Source organism: Numenius arquata, chromosome 8 (assembly GCF_964106895.1).
Source record: "Numenius arquata chromosome 8, bNumArq3.hap1.1, whole genome shotgun sequence".
Classification (NCBI taxonomy): Eukaryota; Metazoa; Chordata; class Aves; order Charadriiformes; family Scolopacidae; genus Numenius; species Numenius arquata.
The window spans coordinates 41,948,909-41,968,755 of NC_133583.1; the positions used below are offsets into that span (position 1 = coordinate 41,948,909).

A 19,847-nucleotide genomic window follows, 5' to 3' on the forward strand; every position below is an offset into this window, starting at 1 on the left:
TTTGACAGTTTTCCTGGTGGGCTCTGTGTCTAGGACAGCCTTTGTTCTCGCTTTATCACATGATGAAGAGAATGCAGTCCTCTACATGTTTGACTAGGCCTGCTGGTTTTCCCTAATGACTTGAAACATAGGGATAAAATAGATGACTTTGTATACTATTTCTCATCTCCAGTGAAATGTACAGCTATATTTCACTATACATGCTAGTAGCATACAGCTGGTAGTTGCCATATGCAGATGGTGGTAGTTAATGTCTGGAGTCACAGTAAAGTACTATGTTACAAAATCTGGTAACATGGCTTTAAATGACTCTCTTCTTTTCAGATTCTGATTGCCAGTATCATGTGCAGCTATAACAGGGAGGACTGGACTGAACTTTCAAAAATGGCTCAGGTAATGGTTTCCTGAATGTGTTTCTGCATCTTTTTTTTATTCTCCTTAAAAACAAGAGCTGCAAAAAGGAATTTCTTGAAAGAAATACATTCAAAGTGAAAAATGGGAATTTAAAGCATGTCCATTATAATTTGTTTATTCTGTGTTTTCATTAAAATGATGGAAATGTAAATTTAAAGGAAATCTGTTCCACAAAAATGGTCCCTTGGATTTTTAAGCAGTACCTGGAAAGCCTTTAGTCTTTGAATCTATATACTTTTTATTTGCATTTTAAGCAAACTGTATATTATGACAGATGCCCTGATAAAATTTAATTCTACCTTTGAGAGCCTAACTTGATCTTACCTTGCCTACAGGCACACTAGTTTGACAGCACCAGAAGAAATTTTGAATATAAAACTCTTGAATATTTAAAGTATAAAAGGCTCATTTAATGCTATTCTAGTTTTAATACAGACTTTCAGAAATGATAGCAGAGAAAGCCAGGGTATGTAATAGCAGTCAGCAGGCTTCCTATAATATAAAGCCAATCTTACACAAATGCAAACAGACTATGCACCTGAAATTTTGATTCAATTTGAAGGAAAAAACTATTTAAAGACATGTATCTGTGTTCATAGGGAATAGGATAAGAAATACATGATTAAGACCACAATAATTTCATTCAGAAAAGTGTCTATATCTGAATGTTAAACAAAGTTGTTATTTTTAAATAAAACTGTTTTTTTCTACATAAAGTATCTAGAGGAAATAAAAGGCATATTTTCAGATCAGTAAAGGAATGTTTTAACAAATTTAATCAAAAAAAAATGTTAGCTTGTCATTATTGCTGGCATTAGCTCAGATTTAAGTGTTTTATAAGTTGGTTTGTTTTTTTAATATATGTGTAAATATGGGTGTGGGTATTTTGCATTTGTATTTTCATATGGCTGAACGTGTATGTTTGGATATTGTTGTTTCTTTATTCACAGTGTCCTAAGCCCTCCTATGTGGGAAGATACTTCTCTATTTTTACTTTGGGCATTTTAAACCTGGGGGGGGGGGGGGGGAAGGGGAATAACCTTGGGGACTTAGGGAAGTAAAATTAAACATTATCAGTAATTAGCTTGGTGATCTTCAACACTAGTCCATTTTATACCTGTATTTATCTAATTGACCATGAAATCTTTTGTGGAATCTGTGCTTGACAGGAACAGTGCCGCTTTTAAACTGACTAAGATGAATGGCTTTATTGTGCCATTTGCTCCTCTTTTTTAATCCAGTGGTACTGCTCTCCAACTTTAAGACAGATATTTCCAGTCTGTGTTTGTATTTATGTTACCCCTTTAGAAAAAGAGTAGTTATTTAAATGCACTCAATAATGTGTAACCTATATCGTGATATAACTTTCTACCCCAAAGTAGCTGTTAGTCTCCGCTCTGTGGAGAGCAGCACAGTTGTTTGGGGCGCTCTGGAATCCACAACCGAAGAGCAGTGATATTTAATCGCATGTGTAGGATCCTACCTAGAAGGTAATAGATGTGGCTTTCCAAAGAGCAGAAGCCCCAGAAGGTACCGCGGTGCCTCTCGGCAGGAGGACGACCTATTCATACAAAAGGTCAGCTTGTCACGGAGGCCGACAGCGCCGGCATCAGTGCGGCATGGCTGGGCTCGCAGAGCTGGCCAGGACGTGGGTGGAGGATTCCTGAAAGTGATGGATGGCTTCTCCCCTGCTCACGCACCCGAGGAGCTGCTGAACCATGGCCACACAGCAGGCAAAGTTACTCCAGTTCAATAAGCAAAAACAAAATGCAAATGCAAAACAAAATACTAGTTACAGCCACGTGGAAGGCAATGGGAGAGATCCTCGCCTCAGGCCGGAGCAGTTCAGCAGGGAAAAAGAAGAGTGTGTTTGTTTGCTGCCCTTGTACGCCTCGGCTCCTCTGCCTTTTTAATTGTAGCTAGTAGAGGGTGCTGAAGAGAAATTAGCATGAATAATATGTTTGTGTAGACTTTAATACTCTCTTGTTTGACTTCAGAAACAAAAATATTTAATGACAAAAGCTATGGCACAGTACAGGTGCTTGCAGAAAATTGGGAGACTAAATTCATTAAAGCAGAAAGGAGAAATTTACTACTGAGTCACAGTTCTTCAGAGCACAGAAGCACCTGCGTAACACCGACTACCAAACCTCGCTCTCAGTGCTACCCTAAGGCCCTGTAATTACATTTCATTTTTTTAACATTTTCCAGAACTAACTCCTTATTGTGCTTGTTTATTTTTAATTTATTTTTTACTTTAATTTCCTCTGTAATTTTGGGAAGCCACATCAACACATTTCTTTTTCAGGTTATCATAACCGGAGCTTTCTTTCTTAAAAAAAAATTAGAAATCAAATGTCTAAAGGAATCTATTTAACATGAACAGTAAATGCTACAGGAAAGCATACATTACTTGAAGTTAATTTTGCATTTTTTTTCCTTTTGCATGTTTCATAGGTTGCTGGTGCAGATGCGCTGGAGTTAAATTTATCATGTCCTCATGGTATGGGGGAGAGAGGCATGGGCCTGGCCTGTGGGCAGGTAGGACTGTAACCACAATCTCTTTCATGTCTCTTCAGCAATCCTGCACTACCACATTGATAGTTACACCTCAGGGGAAAGACACAAGCAGCAGATTACTAGCTTGAGATTTTTAGGTTGAATGTGTTTAAATATTTAGTGCTGAAAGCAAAAAAGACAGAAGCTGAGAATATACAAAATGCTTAGCTTTGCTGAGAACAAAAATGCATTATGTATTTGACAAGGAACAAGATGAAAACAAATAATTTCCAAAAAGCGCTTGGACAGAATTTGTTGGTTTCCATTTCAGTGCCCTGTAGATATCTTTTAGATCACAACCCAGTAGCTACTGCATATATCAATAATGATTTTGAAGGACATGAGAAATACACATTTCATTTCAGAGTTTTTAGCATATGATCCCACCTGTATTTCAGAATCACAGAATAGGGCATACATTCTGGTAGTGCCACCTACAGTTAATGTCTTCTCTTTTAAGAGCCTGTGTTCTGCAGTCTATAGATTTGATGTTTTATACAGTTTAGTTTGGAACTATCTGTGCCTGATGCCTCTGCTGTGTAGAATGTGATGCGGAGTTTATCAATACATCCCTTGACTTCAATTAGGAAAATGTATTTTGTTTTGCCCATGAAAATAAAACAAACATGCACAAAAGCCAGTTCTCATACTAATATCTTTTTGAAGTTTTAAGTTTTTTGCATGTTTTTGGTCATGGTTTGAAATTTGTTTTGGCTCTGAAACATGCCCGAATGTCATGAGGTTGGAAGTCCCTGAAAAATCTTGGTTCACGGTCTACTGGGAGAGATTTTCTAGAGTTTGACCAAAGTTGCAGATGTCTGAAGCCTGTTTGATTTCCCATCTTACTACATTTTGAGGAAAGAGGAAAAGAAGCTCAACATGAGCTGGCAATGTGTGCACTGGTAGCCCAGAAAGCTAACCACATCCTGGGCTGCATCAAAAGAAGCGTGGCCAGCAGGTCAAGGGAGGTGATTCTGCCCCCCTACTCTGCTCTGGTGAGACCCCACCTGGAGTACTGTGTCCAGCTCTGGAGTCCTCAGCACAGGAAGGTCATGGACCTGTTGGAGTGGGTCCAGAGGAGGGCTACAAAGGTGATCAGAGGGCTGGAGCACCTCTCCTATGAGGACAGGCTGAGAGAGCTGGGGTTGTTCAGCCTGGAGAAGGCTCCAGGGAGACCTTATAGTGGCCTTCCAGTACCTGAAAGGGGCCTACAGGAGAGATGGGGAGGGACTCTTTATCAGGGATGTAGTGATAGGACAAGGGGAAATGGTTTTAAACTGAAAGAGGGAAGATTTAGAATAGATATTAGGAAGAAATTCTTTACTGTGAAGATGGTGAAGCACTGGAACAGGTTGCCAAGAGAAGCTATGGATGCCTCATCCCTGGAGGTGTTTAAGACCAGGCTGGATGGGGCTTTGAGCAACCTGGTTTAGTGGGAGGTGTCCCTGCCCATGGCAGGGGGGTTGGAACTCGGTGATCTTTAAGGTCCCTTCCAACCTGAACCATTCTATGAGTCTATGAAGAATAGTAGTGAGATGCAGAGTGGGAATCATGATTACATGCCCTAAAATCAACACATTTAGTTGATCCCCTTGGAGAGGGCTAGTAGACATCTTAATTCATCCTTACTTCCTCAGTTAAACACAAAACTTTTAAGAGCTGAGGTGTGGCTGGATAACTAATCCATTAACTTTCTAAAACTTTTAGTAGGAAGGCAATAGGAGCTGTAATAGTTTCAGTGCAACTGTGGACACACTCCAGGTGTAGCTTTATCATAGCAATATAGTCAGGCACAGTGCATGGGACATTTTATTATTTTCTGTGAACAAAATGATGTCAATCTGTTCCATGCTATAGATTATTATTTTTAATGAAAGTAATCTAGGTGCTTTTCATGGCCAGTGGTCATTTACCAAAGCTATAATTAAAAATGGGCACTAGCAAAATGGTAATAGTTACTATTAATTTTTTCCCAAAATTGCATTCAGGGAGTATAATATATGAAGAGCTATATAGCTGTTTTTATAAGGTTATGATGCAATTCCCACCCTTTACTCTGCAGACCGTAACTCAGTAGTTTGGGCTGTCCCCACCTGAGATGACAGCAAGCTGTGGAAGGGTGAGGCTTGGTCAGGGGGAGCCTTGAAGGTTTTATATGGAAGCTGAAACAGGCTCCTTTCAAGCATGCTTTTTTTTTTTTTTCTTTTTTTCTTTTTTTTTTCTTTTTTTTTTTTTAGGCATATGTTATTTCTAGCTTTCACTGGTTGGAATAATATATGCATGTGAAGTTGCTTAGATGTATAGTCAGTAGGGAGCTGTCTGGCTACATGAGTTTTTACATATCTTTCAGCTATTGTAAAATCAGAGAACTAAATGCAGAATCTGAGCACTCAGGGCTATCGTGTGGATTTGTGACTCTCCTTGGAGGAGATCAGATCCATAAAGCAAGTAGAAGATTACATTATATATACATATATGTTTGTATAATAATAAAATTCCTCTTCCCCATACAATATGGATAATCTTTTGAATGTTTAATATATACTACTCTTGCTTAAATATATTCTTGTGTTCTCTTAACTGTCTCACCAAAATGAGAGCTCAGAAAAGAATCTACTACTCTAGACAAATAAATGAATAAAATAAGCCATCTTTATAGGGCTAGATCCTGAGGTTCTTTCTCAGAGTTGGATGAAATTAAGTTATAGTGGTTTTAAATGTAGTTTATCGAAGCAAAGGGTGAGGATAAACTGGATAAAATAACGATACACACAATGCGATTTATCAGTAGCCCTTCAGGGGGCTTCCATGTGTGGTGGCCCCTGGAGGGCCCCATCATAAGACAAGGAAGTATTTCGGCTCTAGTCCTAATTTTAGGGTTTTTTTCGCCAGAACTGAAGTCAGGTAGGTCATACATAGGTGGTGTGGGGAAGAGAGGGCTCAGATATGCTCTGGCAAAAAAACCACCACTCAATATCTAGAAGTCAGGGCATGAGGCTTTGAGAGACAGAGCAGCTTTCCTGGTTTTACAGTGAAGCAGGTTTTCTTAAATCTATTTGATAACATAATCCATGTCTTCATAGGAAAAATTTTTAAGGATTAGGTCCCTTTTCATGCCTAAGCACATTAAATCCTCAGGAAACTACAAAAATTACTGGGATGAAAAATAATGGCAGAAAAACATGTATGTGTATTTTTACTGTTTATAATGTCTAAAATGTTCTGCCTTTCTGTTGTTGTTGTTAAAAAAAAAAAAAAAAGGGAAAGGAAAGGTTAATCACACTGTCTACTTTTCCTCCTCATTTCAATTCCTATGGTGTGCCTAAGGGTAAGTGTAGAAATCTGGGAACATCAGATTTGTTTTTCCTCTTATCCCATTTTGTTATCTAGTCTCAAACACTTCCACTGTTTTATACCCTCAGTAAATTTTAAAAATTCCTCATATATCCAAATTATATATATAAAGAATTGGTACTAAACATGGCTGTTTGTTTTATACTGAATTACAGTTCTCAACTTTTATTTGATTTTAATTCCAAGTCATTAGTGCAGACACTCTGGCGCCCAAACAGCATAGCTAGCCAGAGGGTAATATTAAGAGGCATCTGTATTGCTGCCAATAAGTTACTTAAAGCTGGTTCTGTATAAAATGTCAATTATATTTACTGATGCTGATTAATGATAAAAAAGTTAAGGTTTGTATTCTTTCATAACAATCTGCAACTGTATCAAAGTTGGATATCATTAAAAATAATAGAATTTCCATCACTAGATTTAGCAGCACTAATGCACAGATTTTCTTTGAATCAGATAACATTAAGTGTACAAAACATTTAATAGTAAACATAAAGACAACATGGTGAACAGCAGATTATTAAAAAATTACCCTATCGCTTTCCCACTATAGTTCATTGCTGCAGTAATTATAGCATAAAATTATGAAAATAAAATATCAATCAAACATCTGAGATGGTAGCACTCACATTTCAATGTGTAACTTGTGGTGTTGTATTTGTGCTGCACTTTTTGTCTCTTCACTGAAACCATGCAAAGATGTTTTAATTTTTTTCTTAACATACCCCTCAAAAAAGTGGCATTAGATATTCAGAACCATTACTGTGATGTGAAATCAACAAATTTAAGTGTTTCGCTTTTTGGTTTTGGTCCAAAAGTCAACAAGCATCTCCAGCTGCTCTGGTAAGAATCAATGAATAGTTGAATTGAGTGGATAATCTGGGTTTTATTTTGCATTCCTGCTAAATTTTGTGTCATTCTTTGTTGTTCAGATGAAGCCCAAGGTCTAGCAAATGTAACGTGCATTTATCTAAAATCATTAGAATAAGACCAACTAGGATGAGAGATACCCAAAGTCTACAAAAATATCAGTGAGTCTCCTTGGCCTAACGGGTAGTGAAAAACAACAGAGGGAAGAAAAGAGCATCTATAGCTTCTTGAAAGGTAGTAACAAAGATGCTGGAGGAGTAGCTACGAAGAGGGAAAGATGTTTCTCTATAGTGTCAGATGATACAGGAAGGGGCAATGGCTACAAATCGAAGGCTGAACATTTCAGGTTGCGCATCAGGAAAATAATTCACCAAGGCGGTGATGCAGTACAGGAACCTGTTGTCTAATAGGACTGAATACTCTCCATCTCTGGAGTTTTCAGGGCTCAGGCAGGCAAAGCCATGGCCAAACTCAACTGGTGTTGGCACTAGTCCTACTCAGAGCTGGAGCTTGGACTAGCTGCTCTCCAGAAGTCTATTCCGACAAACATTCCTGTTGATTCACCCTGGTCGGTTCCTGTCCAAAGGTACTGTGTTGCTCGTACCAGGGACAGGAAATGCGTAGTGGGTAAAGGGAAGCACAAGGACTCAGTTGTTCACTTGGGGTGAGATGATCAGTATGATAGCAAGATCCCAAGTTGAAAGCAACGCATCAGTTAAATTTCCAAAGCACAGAGGATGCTTCTGTACTTTTACAAAAAAACAAATCTCATCTCACATTCAGAGGTCTCAACCTAAGTGCAAGAACAGAGATTCTTTATGCTATAAGCAAATATTTTAAAAGTTATTAACATCCTGGCTTATAAATATTTATCATTAATTAGTCATACCTTCTAAGCTCCAAAATATGAAAAATCCTTGCCTATCTCAGCATTTAAGCTATAGGTTTGGGGAGTTGTTTGCTTTTTTTAGTTTATATTGATGGAGATATGTATGTGTCTCTCATGATCACTGAAATCCAGATCCTGGTGGTTTAACTATTCAGATCATATGTAAAATGAACTTGCTTTGTGGTTCTTTTCTTACCTTTATTTTCATTTTACTTAAACTGTACTTGCTACAGCCTCTGCTGCTGGCTGTGTTCATGTTTATTGCCTGCAATTAGGAGGCGAGTTTCATAAAAGCTCACATTGCCTCATTCAGAAGAAGACAAATCTCTTAAAAACAAAAAGCAAAAAAAAAGCCCTCAAAAGCCCTTGTTACTCTGCAAAGATGAGAACTGGCTGCATGGCACAATTAAATTTTCTCTGCTGTACCTTGGAAATAGGAAAGATGAGGCTGCTTTTTAATTGAAGTGCACAGCATAGCATGCTAATTCGCTGTTGCTCTGCCAGCAAGGAGCTTGAAGTATTTTAAATAAATGATGCCCCAAACAGAATTTGATTATATCTATGTTCATATGGCATTCTACTATCACCCTACAATAATATGCTGGTTAAGTATAATTCATTGAATCCTGAAGGCAGTATTAGTTCTTTCTCTTCTCTTTTATATCAGTTACTGCAAGAAATTAATGCAAAGTATAGCAGGATGATGTTACACTGTGCTATAGCAGCAGTGGAAACATTGCTACCCAAAGTCCAGTATAAACCAGTATAATCAAAGTGAGGTGTTTGTGGTGGAGTTTCAGGATTTTTAGGTCGTCTTGTTCTCTTCTGTTGGCTACTTTCATCTGTGTTGGCTGGGATCTTCAGAAGCTAAATCTTAGCTGATCTCACTGTCTTTGTGTCTGTCAGTGCCCTCTGTTGCTTTGGGGCATGTTTTAACCAAATGACCTGTTTCAGTCATGTTTCTCAGAGTTGAAACTGTTTCAAAGATACTGAATTTCTGTAAGTTTCATAAAACTAGGCAGTGGGGTAGGGGAGAGAGATTTTCTGCTGCCCAAGCTGATGGATATGAACAGGAGCCTGTATTTGGTTTGTGTGTCAAGGTTTTGGTAACAGGGGGGCTACAGGGGCAGCTTCTGTGAGAAGATGCCAGAAACTTCCCCTATGTCAGATGAAGCCAATGCCTGCTGTCTCCAAGATGGACCCACCACTGGCCAAGGCCAAGCCCATCAGCGATGGTGATAGTGCCTCTGTGATAATATATTTTAAAATGAAAAAAACCCATCAAACTGTGGAACAACAGCCGAAGAGAGGAGTGAGAGTATGTGAAAGAAACAATCTGCAGACACCCAGGTCAATGAAGAACAAGAGGGAGGAGGTGCTCCAGACACCAGAGCAGAGATTCCCCTGCAGCACGTGGTGAAGATTGTGGTGAAGGCAGGCTGTCCCTCTGCAGCCCATGGAGGTTAACAGTGGAGCAAATACCCATCTACCAGCAGCCTGTGGATAACCCCATGCCAGAAGAGGTGAATACCCGAAGGAGGCTGTGACCCTGTGGGGAGGCCATGCTGGGTCAGGCTTCTGGCAAGACTAGTGGACCCATGGAGAGAGGAGCCCATGCTGAAGGACTTGTGACCCCACGGGGGACCCATGCTGCAGCCTTCTGTTCCTGAAGGGCTGCACCCCATGGAAGGGACTCACACTGGAGAAGTTTGTGAAGAACTGCAGCCTTTAAGAAGGACTTACATTGGAGAAGTTCATGGAGGACTGTCTCCCGTGGGAGGTACCTCACGCTGGAGCATGGGAAGAGTGTGAGGAGTCCTCCCCCTGAGGAGGAAGGAGCAGCACAAACAATATGTTATGAACTGTCTGCAACCCCCATTCCCTGTTCCCCTGCACCGCCTGGGGGAAGGAGGTAGAGAAAATTGGGAGTGAAGTTGAGCCTGAGAAGGGGGAGGGATAGGGGGAAGATGTTTTAAGATTTAGCTTTTGTTTCTAATTATCCTCCTCTGATATGATCGATAAAAAATTAAATTAATTTTCCGCAAGTTGAGTCTGTTTTGCCCATGACAGTAATTGTTAAATGATCTCTCCCTGTCCCTATCTTGACCCATGAGCCTTCTCTCCCCTGTCCAGTTGAGGAGGGGAAGTGATAGAGCAGCTTTGATGGGCACCTGGTGTCCAGCCAGGGTCAACCCACCACAAAGCCGTAATAGTCCAGCTGAGGCAAAAGCTCAGGCAGATGCAGAACATTCAATCACAAGGCACAGACTCCTCAGAAACAAGGATTTGTTGGCTCAGGCAGAGATGGTGTTATTCTGCGTGTGCAGAGATGTGCTGCGTTGGGTGCTGTTTTGCTGGGAGGGTATTGGGGATGTGCAGGGAGAAGGGATGTGTTTTGTGGGCTTATGTTCCTGGCTCCTACAGTGATCATGGCTATGTGCCATCCTTTATGATAGTTCAGTTTTGTTGTCTTAACCTCTTTGGATTATTTTTTCATCTTCCCTGGTTTCATATGTGTCTCTTCCCTTTCTCTTTCCACTCCCTCCTCCTTTAAAATCTTCCTCATAAAGTAAACCTTTTGCTGAGTTGCTTTCAAAGTAGCAGCCTGCTCAGGGAGGTGGTGGAGTCGCCATCCCTGGAGGTATTTAAGAAACATGTAGACATGGCACTTCAGGGCATGCTCTAGTGCCTGAGATTGTTGGTTTGTGTCTGTTTGTGGGTGGGTGTAGCGTGTGGTGGTTTTTTGGGGTTTTTTGTTTGGGTTTTTTTGTTTGGTTTTTTTGTTTTGTTTTTGGTTTTTTTGTGGTTGGATTTGATGACCTCAAAGGTCTCTTCCAACCATGAAGATTCTGTGATTCTGTAACAATTGGCTTATGAGCTCTTTCACTGGAAATCTGAACAGAAAAAGCTTTCTGACTATATGGTCGCTCCTGAGTTGGAGACGTCACTCACCCTTCCTCCAGTACATGAGGACTTTGTTTCCTTTTCTGTTGCCATCACAGAATTCAGGTGTGATAAAATGTCATCATATAAATGGATTTCTTTATGTCTTTAGTTCTGTATGTCCTTTATGTGCTCATGTATTCTATTTTTTGTAACATATAAAAGGAGACAATACTTAATAACGAGGTACGACAGTTAATTGCTATTTTGTCTTAAGAATTCCGTTTTTCATACACTCGAGAAGAAGTGAATTAAGATGCAAAGTTTAATAAATTCATCATCAGAACACTATTCTGTAATTTTATATTGTGGCTTGACAACATTTAATCCACTGTTGTCGCTTTGAAGGATTTTTAGTTGAATTACTCAAAAGACAAAATGGAAAATAAAAAGGGATTATAAATAGGACAGTAATGTTAAAAGCACTACAGACTTGCTGAAACTTTTTAATAACATTGTATTTGTGTTAATAAGGTTTTAAATACTGTTTATGTGTGTTGACTTTTTATTTACATATGGAAAGCATTCTCTGCAAAAACAATTTTCTTAGAAAATGTAAAAGTTCCTTGAAATTCATGACATGAAAGCAAGTTGGGGATAACCTTATTTTCAGTCTCACTCTGATGAAAGCATTTCAGCTAGAATTCACATTATGGATTACAGATGGCACAAAGAAGATCAGTTGGGCCAAAATATCAGTGACCTGCTGCTGTTTAAAAAGGAAACAAAAAGATTTGGGCAGTTTTAATGACGTCTCAGTAGTCCAACTATGATGGAGTGAGTGCTTCCCAGAAAGAAAAGCATGATTTTTTTTTTTAAACCAAAAGGCAGCCTGTACTTATTCTTGCAGTTGTATTTTTGTGCACTGAGAAGCTTTCAAAAAAGGGAAATGTAGAAAACTCGGGCAAGCATATTTCTGTGGTCTATATGGCCAAATGTTTGGGTTAAATGTCCAGATCCTGTGGACTGCTTTGCCTTTGGGTATGTGGTCGCAGCATAAGCTATTGCAGTTGTTCATAGCCATGATGTATGGTAAACAGGATTTATTGGAAAGGAAATGATCAGCAACAAGTATCTATTGTGCCGGTAAAATAAAGTATTTTAAGATTGTGCATCTTGGTGCACAATAAAACTTAACTATGCAGTACACATTAATATCTTTTTCTTTCTATGGTTTCAGTTTTATGCCACCATTTGATAAAGTTAATTAACTAGTCTCTTCACTGCCTGCATGAGAATTTTCAGGACTAGGCTCATTTTTTTTTTGATTTTGCCTCACCTGCTATTACTAGCAGGTTAGTTAGCCAGTGTGCTGGGAGGCTTGCTTATTACAGTAGACCAAATCTGGATGCAGGTTCATATAATGATCGTTTTAAAACTGAGTGGGACATCCTTCTCAGACCATAGGTTTTAAATTTCTAAGTTTGGTCGTTTCAAAGGTTTATGGTTTCCTCGATTATTTGGTATTTTCTGCCTCTTTATGATACAAAAGGACTGAGAGCTTGACTACCTGACTAAAAGAAAGCTATTTGTAGCTGCAGCACTCATATATTTGAGTTCTATGCTTCCCTGTAAAATATTTGATGTATGACGTAAACCTAATCAAACCTTTATGCTTTCTAGCAGGTAACCTCTGCATGAACTAAAGAGCTGAAATATTGTTTAATCATGCTGCATACCGCTTTTTTACAATGATGTGAGAAACGTTATTTTGATTGGCTAGAAACAACCAAGATAAAATATTTTGTTCTGTCAGGGGTAAAAAGGCATTTTTTATTAGTCAACACTTTGCATATACCTATGCTGTTGATAAATAAATCTTTCCAGTTAGTATCTCCAAGAAGTTTATAAAATGTAATTGTGCAGTTTCACATTTTTCACTTGTGATGTTTAGGCCCAGTTGATAACAGAACAAATGATTTGCTAATTTGAACTCGCAATCTGTGCTTCACCCTTTCAGGCCAACTATTATTAACCTTTATTCCAACAACCAAAGAAAATAATGGTTGTCTGACTCCTTTAATGTTGCATTAAAATCAATAGCTATAAATAATGATTGCGACAGTTTGAACTGACCTATGTCAGTGAAACATAGAGAGAGTTTTTCCTATCATATAAAAATTTTTTTAAAAGTCTTATAGTTAATTTTAAAAGTATAAAGTTTTCTAACAGTGATGTTCATTCTGGTTGCTTAGATTAACATTTTAAATTATTTAAAAAAAAAAAAACCAACACAAAACAAACCCCATCTTTGGATTAAAGAGAAACATTATGGTTTTACTACATATTTAGAGAGAGGACTCAAAATAAATTCAATTGTTTTTCTTGTAGCACTGGGGAGAAAACAAAAAGCTTTTATGTGATCTGAAAAAGGAAGTAATTGCAAAGCTGACTAAAGACAGCCACAAACCTTTCAAGTCTCAGTTGTACTTGATCTTGATATCGCTCTTATCGTTGTTCTACCTCCCAACACAAATCCATGTTTTGTACTTTTGTGTACCGGTCAATCAAAAATTTCCAGCTCGTTTTTGACCTTATCTTCATGTTGGTTGTCTTTTCAGTCATTAGGTGCTACATTGTCAAAGAAAGGGTGTAGGAGTGCAGTGCTGCTAATAAGGCATCCATAGTGGATCTCCCACACAGTGCTTTGATAAATATATTCTTGAGTTTGGATACTGACCTATGTTAATATTGGCATCTATTAGATCAGATATGGCAAAAAGCTGTGGAGTGTTCTGGGGTATTTTGGTTGTATTTTTTTTTTTTAAATGTACTGTTAAGTATCGCTCATTTGTGCAGTTCCAGTAGTGTACTACAATAAGGAAATGCTGTAACAACTTATTTTTCCCATTTTTTGACTTGGAATAGAGAGAGGTGATCAAAGGCTATTTGTCTTATGCTTTTAACATCTTTCAAAGGTTCTAATTGTAGAGCTGGAGAAGAGAGGAATAGTGATTGTGATACCAAATGAGAAAGAAGGAGGAGATGGTAATCTGCTTAAATTGAAATTTATTAAGAAAATCTGATTCTGCCAAAGCTTTTTATGAGTCTTTTAAGGTTTATTTGGTTAAACATTGTAAAATTTGAAGTTCAATTTTTTTATGTGCAACAATATTTTTTCCAAGTAGACTAACTGTGAGATGTAGGAACGACAGTAGTGTCATACTCTCATGTTGGATTTTCTCAGTACCTGCTGTTATCTCTCCCAATATAAGATGGGGCCCAGAGCTTTGACTTCTCTGCTCAGCCATGGCCAAAGTCTGGACCTAATCCAGAGTGACTTGATTTTATCCCATGACACATTGTTATCACTGGAAAAAAAGGAGAATCTCAATTACACTTCCCCAAGTGGAACTTGAAGAGACTGATCTGAAGAGCAGCTGATCAAATTATGACACCACGCTTGCATCTTTACTTTAAAGTAATAAAGTCCTAGCCTCTAAGAATGGAGCTAGATGGCAGGGTTTTTTGGTTCTTATAATTTTCCACAGAAAATAAAATTTAAAAAAAGTTGAATCAAGTCACCAGGCTCTTGCCTAGATTTTTACTTTGGCAAAAACATCTATAAATTGGGAGTCATTACTCCTTATAAATATGTTTTAAAAAATAAATTTAAAAAATATACATAGTCTTTATATGGTATTCAAATGATAATGTTTTTGCCTGAGTGAAAGACTATAAGAAAAAGAAAGAGTGTAGTCTGTAAAATCTAATGGGAATTTCCAAAGCTATACTTCTACATCTTAATCTGCTGTATTTTGTAAGCAAAAATGTGCTTGTTTCACTAGTAGTACATGCTTGGTTATATAAACCATATGATAGCTCTTCAGTTTAGAAATATTACTGGTTTTGTTCAAATTATAAAGAGAACACTTATTATGTAGAAATAACATAAATGTCTTAATTTACCCAGTAGACTACTTTTAAAAGATTTGTTAAAAGAAAGGAACATTTTAGAGCATGTAAGAGAGTAGAAAATAAGTTATATCTGTGAATTAAACCAGTGAGCAATAGTCACAGTATATATTGTTGCTATGGTAGTGTAGTTAAATGGTAACTATGTGGACCTTGCTTGATTCTTCTCATGTTAATCTCTGATCTTTTAGAAATTCTTCCACAAAACAAACCCCTAAAACCCCACTTCATTTTGAAACCTCTTGTTTCAAAGTGCAAGTTAATTAGTAAAAGCTGAAGACCTAACATGGAATGAAGCATTTTGATCCTCTCAGAACAAAATATGAAATTATCCATTTATGGACGTTTTTGAATTTTTATCCTGAATAGGATTTTCCTGTACCATTTTATTGAAGATGTCTAATGAGATTTTGAAGTATTTTTTTTTTTTTTGTACTAAACTGATGGAAAAGTCTTCCACTACTTTTGGTACACTTTGCATCTCAGGCCAAAAGGCAGTACAGTATTGAGTAAAAAAAGAGTCCTGAATTCACACACTGTCATTATCTCTAAAAGTTTATTTTGTGGCATTGGTTTCCCATCACATCATATCATAGATTTTAGCCAGAAGGATATAAGCTCTCATCCAGCAGCTACATTTTTGTGGGGTAGACCAAACTGACCCAAAGCCTCTGAAGTCATTTAGGCATTTTTTGAAATTTTTCCCAATATATATAGATAGCTTCACATACAACTGTGAAAACTGTTATTCCTGCCTTAGGTTAAACTGCCTCATTTCTTTCTTTTTGACAGCTGCGGTCAATAGATGTTGACCAAAAGCTGTCAAATTCCTGAGAAATGAGGAAGCATTTTTAACTCCAGATGAGAAGTAGAGAGTTATTCGTCTTCTATCCTGGGAAATCCTTCCCTTAATTTGACAGGCTTTAAACAAATTGTTAGCTTTAATTAAGTTTGAAATGGGACAAATGCACAACCTAAACTGCCCCTTCCTAGCATGTGAGAAGACAGTAAAATTAACCACGAGATTCAGAAATAGTGTCTCTCTTGCTATTGTGATGGACTACAATTATCTACTTAGGTACTGGGGAAATTTTTGGTAGGTTTAGAGATAGGCAGTTTTATGAGGGCAATGTTGGGTATCTCATAGGAGGAGGGCGAAAAGATAGCTTTGGAGAAGATCAATAGTAATATGGAGAAAAAAAGGAGATGAATGCTAAAGAAACTAATTTGCAATACTTTAAGCTGAAAGTCCCATACTTTTACTTTTTCTTCACATTTGAAGGAATAGCAAAACAGTAGCTCTTCACACACAGAGAGAAATTTTAGGTTTTTTTTTTAAATTCTGATTTCCTAATGGATTTCTGGATACATGTTTCATCTGGAAAAGAAATATGTGATAGGCACATGTAAAAAGCATTGAAACTAACAGCTTATCAGGCTCACAAGTCCTCAGAATGTCTATGGGATCTCTGTAAAAGATGCAGATCCAGACCTACATGTTGAGCCAGTGGAGTGGATTGAATAGGTGAGGAATCTGTAGAAATGATCATTACTCACTTTCTGAAGCTGCTCCAGATCTATCCTGCCTCTGCCTGCCCGCACTGCAGGTTGTGGCAGGTAGTGCTGCTGTAATGTTCACAAGGAAAGGGTGGCATGGGCCAGAAGAAAGTCGACCTGTTGCATGGTGGGTTATTTGCAGACTGTGAAAGATTCTTGTCTCCTTTCTTATATTTCAGAGGAGGGTGCCTTTGAGACCTCATGGGCTCTCAGACAGCAATTTGACTGAGAATAGGTTTAACTCTTCCCTTGTAGACTATCGTTGAATGAAACAGTAAAGTGAGAATAGTATATGAATTAAATTTAAAAGCCGAATCTTGCAAACTCTCACTTACAAAGTTTTGCTTAGGCTACATCATTCTTGAAAGCACTCCCTCCTTTTCCCATAGCTATCCATACTGTTTTGGAAAATGTATCTACTGTGCAGAAAGAGGAAGTTAACTGTAAAGTTAACTGTAGAACATTTTTTCATGTTAAAAATTCCTCCAATGATAATAGATGTAAGAGGGCTACATTTATTTATTTATTTATTTATTTTATTTATTTATTTTGGAAAAGCCAGTACAGAAAGAAAATCTGCCACCAGAAGAACACACTGATGAGGGACTTTTGGTGTCATTTGCCTACTAACCATACATAAGAAATCTCACGTCAGCTGCATGTTTGTTAAATTAATACAAGGACAAAATAAGCCCTCTGTAACTTACTATCAGTACTTAAAATTGCAAACACGTCGACATAATGCAGGATTCAGCCACAAAAATCATTGGCAAGATATATATATGAGAATAGTTTAGTGGCCATCAAAGGCTTGAGGTTTTTGAGGTTTACGCTGGCATTAATAGAATAAAGTATTTTAATTTCTGAAACTTTGCTCTTTAGGTAATTGTAGTCAGTGACAGATGAAATTTAAGGACTTTACATGCAAAGTCCTAATGCATCTTGCATCATTCTCTGTGGCGTCTAGAACTTCCCATCACAGTCAGGATAATGGACTTGCACAAATCATCAGCATGACCTGTAATGATAACTCCAGTAGTCCTATGTAAGAAAGCCTTCATACATCAGGATTCTGTCCGAGAAGAGTTATGTTTTTATACTTTCCACAACTGCAAAGGTCCTTACCCTGTTCTTAGTGAGGCAGAACTGCCACCATTATAGTAATTAGGGATGGACTGAATATTAGATGATATGGTCCATTTTCTCTAGCACTAATTAGACAAGATCAGCTAATGTGCTCTATTGAGTGGTAACCTTCCTTCTGAAGTTCTTGGGGGAAATTCTGTAACAGGTTTATTTTTATGACATCTTTCAGACTGATATTTATGTTCTTTATATATGCACACATACATACGTACATGCACTCACACATATGTACTTCCCAAGGACTGTTTGCATAGCTAAGAAAAGCATGTTCATTACCCTGAAGTACTTGTATTTCTATCTTTTGCATTATTCGAATACTCTAAAAACCTGATACAATTCAAGTATGAAAAAATTCTTTTGTTAATGTGGAAAGTATCTTAACGGTTTAAGGTATTCTGAAGAATCAAGTGCAGTTTTCTGCCAGAAAACCTTTTCAGATCCTTATGCAAATGACTTGGTAAAAACTGGGCACCCAAACAAGGTGAGTTTGAGGAGGTGCAGCTCAGTCTATCTGACTCTTTTCTCTCCATTTATTAAACAGATATAATAGTGCTTCCCTACCTCAGGGAGGTGTTCTGGACATGGTATGAAGACTGCAGAGAGAGGATAGTGTAAAAATGAGGACCGTGCAAGAACACTGGAAATAGGTCATAGTGAAAATTTCCAAAATTTCCAAAGATCTACAGTCAGACATTTCTGTGATAATCCGTTCATGGTTTTATTTCTTTCCATGAAACACAAGGAGAGGTGACCTACTCCAAGCACAGCATTTTCACACTCCTTTTTAAACATGCAGGATGTATCTGCCTTGGGGGTGATAGGACATGGGATTCATCTCATTACCAATGCCAAATGCAATCAGTAGACAACTTGCCGCTTTAATTTCTGAGGACTTATAGTTATAGTTGTAGTTAAGCTTATCATGTGATCATTTAGAAAAAAAAGGTGAATAGTTGTTTTTCCTCTAGTATATCTACCCATTGGCAATGAGTAGTTAGGATTAAAAGCTCCATCTAGCCCAAGGCTATAATGAATATTCAGTAAAAATGATTCTGTACTGCTGCTTAGGGAAGTAAAAAGACAACCCCTGTAACATTCAAATCTGCTGTGCTTTTGGAATAAACAAGCAATATTTGATTAAGAACAGGAAGACAGAAGACACACTGATGTACATCTCATACCAAAAGAGACTTTATATGGTATTAAATTACCAACAGATTCCTGTAGGTACAGTGCATGAATCAATATTATGTTTTATCTGATAATAATTTCACCGAGCTTCTGTTTAGGTGGTGTTTGTTTAAAAATAATAATAATAAAATGCAGCAGATAAATGAAGTGTGCTACCAATGGGTGTTGCAGCCCATTGAAGCGTTTGTTCATTCTTCTGGATTGACACACAGAGCAAAATAATGCTACATGTTCTGTAACAATCTCACTGTATCATCATTAACTGGAGAACCAACAAACCTAGTTATGTGTAACAGACAAAGATAATTTGTAGCAACGTGTAGACTTTCAACCAAAAGCATTAAAATCCTGTACTACATTAAGCAGAATAATATTTTAGTTAGTTCATATTGATTTTGTGAATGTAAATGCCCAGCTGTTTTTACAGCTAATAACGTTTTACATATCAAGCCATTTAGAAAGTATTTCTCAACTATGCAGGCTTCATCAACCACTTTATCAGTGGTAAAAGCTGAAGACACTTTCATGAAGTTGGATTGGGAAAAAAAAAAGATATTTATGTAGTATTAGCAGTGATGGGTATATTTTTGTAACGTGATTTACAGGCCTCAAGATTCATTCTCATACAAGTTAGGTGCTCATCCTTGAATGCTCTATAAATCAAATCTCTGATAAGAATCAGTAAATGCAATTTGTAAATTGGGTTCAATCTTTCAGAAATCCAAGTAGATGGGAAGCCCTGAATCAGCAAAATTAGTTAGGCCAAAATGAAGTCTGTATACATCCTCTTTTAAACTAGTTTTTGGTACCAGGCTGCTCACCATGTTAAATTTACACCTGAGTTAAAACTTTGCTGAAAAAAATAAATTAATATTCTCAGAAATCTTAAATTTTGAACTGCATTTCAAATTGGGATAATTTCTTTAGTCAATGATTGCACTTAGAAGTGAATTCTCTACTTCTAATCACTTAAATCTTTCTCAAAAGTTGTGTTCTTGTGTGACCTCTG

At 37.6% G+C, this 19,847-nt stretch overlaps 1 protein-coding gene across 1 annotated transcript in view; it reads left to right on the forward strand.

Moving 5' to 3' along the window:
* Positions 1-19,847, forward strand: part of DPYD (dihydropyrimidine dehydrogenase) — a 366,613-nt gene that overhangs the window by 246,648 nt on the left and 100,118 nt on the right. Inside the window, 2 exon segments of the mRNA XM_074151782.1 lie at positions 325-393; positions 2,872-2,955. Coding sequence (XP_074007883.1) covers positions 325-393; positions 2,872-2,955 — 153 coding nt within the window.